Below are 4,042 nucleotides of genomic sequence, written 5' to 3'. Positions count from 1 at the left end.
CAAGGAGAATTCAATTTCAAAGATCTAAAAGCCTTCAACCTTGCTATATTAGCTAAGCAAGGGTGGAGACTACTGACTAGACCTAATTCCCTGATTTCTAAGATTTATAAAAGTAAATACTATAGATTTTCTAGTTTTCTACGGGCTAAGACAGGAACCAACCCCTCATGGGTTAGAAGAGCATGTTGGAGGGTAAAAAAATTCTGGAAAAAAGCATCCTCTAAAGAATAGGACGAGGCAGCATGATAAGTATTACACAGGACTCATGGGTCAAAAAATTTACTGCCATAACACCTATAACTAATGCAAATACAGAATACATTCCACAATAGTTTACAGAACTAATGCTACTAAACAGATAATGAAATCAAACAAAAATAAAAGAATATTCCAATCCAGCAATAGCAGAGGCAATTATTAGCATAGAAATTGTAGAAGGAGAAGACTACATTACCTGGCTGAAGGAGAATAAAGGAAGTTATTCAGTCTCATCTGGTTATAAAATCGCATTTTAGGTTTATCATCCTCAAGTGGAATTTTTTCCTATCCAGTGCCAAAAAAAATCCATATAGTTAGGAATATGGAGTCTTAAAAGCCAACCCAAGGTAAAAAATTTCTTATAAAAGCTAATGCATAATGGATTACTAGTCAAATTAAAGCTCCACACTCGAATCCCCCAAGTTTACCCGATATGCCCGCGGTGTAACTTAGCAGATGAATCGATTTCACATTGTTTGTGGGTCTGTCCAGATTCAGCAGAAGCTTGGAGGCTATTGGGTATTTATCCCCCAACAGTTACTGATGAGTCTTGGCGATGGTGGGAAGAATCGCAAAATCAGAACAAAGGACGAGACAATTGAAGGAGATAAAGAAACTTGTAGCTAACCTAGCATGGCAGATTTGAAAATCCAAAAATGAGCAAATTTTTGAAAGTAAGCGGAAGCTGCCGGTAAAAGTTGTTCATGCTGCTCGAAAGCTCATGGAAGAGTGCATGGCCTGTTGCCTCTCCATTTTTCCTTCTTGAAGATGACCTTACCAATTTCTTTCATTACTTCAATTACATAGTTGTTTAATTGATTGGTGAAACTTTTTCATGTGGGTCATTATTATGTGTGATGTCCGATTTTGGACCAACTTTATTCAAGAAATAAAAGTAAAGATGACTAGAATAATACATTGCATAATCTTCTCAAGAAGGAGATTCTTGCTCTGCTGGGTCCAATTTGAAAACAAAAAGCAGCATGAAAGTATCAGTTTCTACACAAACATCAAAACCTCAATTCAAATAAAGAACTAAGAGGTTATATTGATATATTCAAACAATTTTCTGCACAAATTCTTGAAAAGCATTCTCTCCTTTGTGCATAGAGAGGCAACCTACAAGCAATTCCATGGTTCTAGCATCTGCTGCATAACCTTTGTCTTTCATAATCTGAAAATATTTTATTGACTTCAGAACAGCATTTCGTCGTAGTAATCCTTGGATGAAGACGTTATATGTGCAGCTATCTGGCAAGCACCCATGCTCTTCCATATTCATCAGCATCTCTTCAGCATCAATCACAAGTCCTTCCCTACATCGACCTTGGATCATTATTGTATAAGTATATAGATCAGGTTTCAAGCCTTTTGCTGGCAGACAAGAGAAGAGTTCTAGTGCATCATTTAGTTTTCCGGCATGGCACATCCCACGGAGCACCACATTGTAAGTTTCAATATTAAGATCCAACTTACTCTTCTCCATTTCTCTAAATAATGATATTGCATCAGAAGACAAATGACATTTGAATAGGCCATCCAATATAATGGCACAGCTGCATAGATCAGGATATTGATCAAATTTGTGCATTGTAAAAAACAATTCTTTAGCAGCTAACGGTTTACCCACTTCGCAAAATCCGTGGATAAGAGTATTCCAAGTCACAACATTCAGATTTAAACCTTTATTGATCATTTCATCCAAGAGATAAATAGCCTTATTAATCCTTTTGATCTTGCACCATCCATGGATTAATGAAGTATAAGTGTTGACGTCTGGTAGGCATCCCTTGTGTACCATCAAATCAAATACTTTCATGGACTCCTCCATTTGATTTTGGCCACAATAACCAGCAATCATTGAGTTATAGGTGACAACGTTAGGCTCCTCTCCCATTCGAACCATTTGACCAAGTGTGGCTCTAGCACTTGAAATCTTTCCCTCTTTACAAAGAGCATCCACTAAAATATTAAAAGTATGTGTATCCGGCATAATTCCCTTTTGTTTTCTCTCGCTGAGTAAAGACGCAGCCTCTTGCCATCTGCTGAAAGTACAGAGTCCTTGAATCAAGCAATTGTAAGTGATAGTATCGGTTTGAAGACCTTTTGTTGTCATTTCGGAGAATAGACTCAAAGCCTCGGATACCAGCCCATCCTTGCAAAGACTATCCACAATTGCGTTATAACCCGTAACATCAACACTTGGTTTGCAGTTTCTTGTTTCCGTCTTCCTCAGAAGGGCAATGGCAGCAGGGGTGTTGCCCATCTTGCACAATCCATTTATAATTGCTCCAAATGTGTGGGCGTCGGGTTGATACCCCATGTTATCCATGTGGTCAGCTAACCATATAGCAAGATCCACCTTGCCTTCAATACAAAGACCATTAACAATGGTGCTAAATGTGACCACATTGGGCTCCAAGCCGATTTTGAACATCGTCCCCACCACAGAGAAGGCAAAGGGAGTGTGATTCAAACGGCACAGACAATTGACAACAATGTTGAGTGTATGGGTATCAGATTTGAGTCCTAAGGAGAACAAGTGTTTGATTAACGAAATGGCAGCTGTGTAATGCTTCATCTTAACAATAGAGCTAAACAATAAGGTAAAGTCCTTCACAGATGGCAAAGGGTTTACGGAAACCATCTTGTGAAAGAGATGCAAAGCAGAATCAAGGTTTTGGAGATTCCTAATAGAATCTACGAGATGGGGTCTGTCCTTGATGGCATCAATATCAGTGGTACAAGAGAGAGTAATGGGGAAAAGGAAGGGTTTGGGACGAGAAAGAGTACCAAATTGAGATTGGTGCGGAAAGAAGCGCAGAGAAGCTCTTGTTGATGAACGCAACATCATTGATGAGTGAAGAACACCCGAGAGTCCCGCAAAAGGTCACATAGGAATATTCTAGGTGAGCACTAAAGCATGTAATAAATCTTCTCCCTTCTTTGTTGACTGAACCATCCGAATTCAATTTTCATGAAGGGATGAACCAAAGGTCCCAACTTTTTTCTTTACTCGAGCAAATTCAGATTGGGCTAAATGGAAAGTGAAGAGTACTCATAAATCATAATATTAGCAGAGAGATTAGGAGGTCACAATCACCATCAACCAATGAAAGAAATATTTATGGACAAGTCTAAGCCAAATTTAGTGTCAATGCTCCTTCACCTTTGTGTCGCAATCCAACCACGGTATTAGTAAATCGGATTCTATCTGCATATCACCCTATTTATTTGAATTCAAATGAAAAGTTGCATATATAGATTTGATCATCCTATCATATATGCGCACTAATATAATCGAATGGTATATTTTATGTAAATATTCACATATTTACAAAAATAAATAAATAAATATTATTTAAATTTTAGAATAAAACTTTTTTTGATTCCTAACTATTTATGAAAAGAACCTGGTGTCCTTAACCATTAGAAAATAACAACGCGATTCTTATTCTTGTGATCGACATGTTCTTTCGGCTCTCCCTAACCATTAGACTCTTTCGATTACTTTTTATCCGAAAAACCGATAAAAGAGTCCTTCCAGTCACACAGAGAAAATGGATAAGGACCGCGTTATTATTTTCTAATGGTCAGGAGGCGTCAAATCTTTTTCAATAAATGGTTAGGGACCAGAGAGGGGTTTTACTCTAAATTTTATTTCAACTAATAATTATCATATATGTTGTATTATTTTATTTTTATTAAAAAAAGTATGTTTAATAATATTTTAAAAGTAAACATATTTAAAAAAATAGAAAAAAAATTTTATTGATACTTTTTA

At 36.9% G+C, this 4,042-nt stretch overlaps 1 protein-coding gene across 1 annotated transcript; it reads right to left on the bottom strand.

The window, feature by feature from the left end:
• Positions 1,157 to 3,254, bottom strand: LOC107644640 (putative pentatricopeptide repeat-containing protein At1g12700, mitochondrial). The gene has a single exon (XM_021103118.1). The coding sequence runs from the start codon at positions 3,110 to 3,112 to the stop codon at positions 1,316 to 1,318; it is 1,797 nt and encodes a 598-aa protein (XP_020958777.1). The 5' UTR covers positions 3,113 to 3,254; the 3' UTR covers positions 1,157 to 1,315.

The sequence above is a fragment of the Arachis ipaensis genome, chromosome B05, assembly GCF_000816755.2.
Source record: "Arachis ipaensis cultivar K30076 chromosome B05, Araip1.1, whole genome shotgun sequence".
NCBI classification, from domain to species: Eukaryota; Viridiplantae; Streptophyta; class Magnoliopsida; order Fabales; family Fabaceae; genus Arachis; species Arachis ipaensis.
Note: the sequence above shows the minus strand (reverse complement) of the source record. Positions and strands in the feature narration are given on the sequence as shown.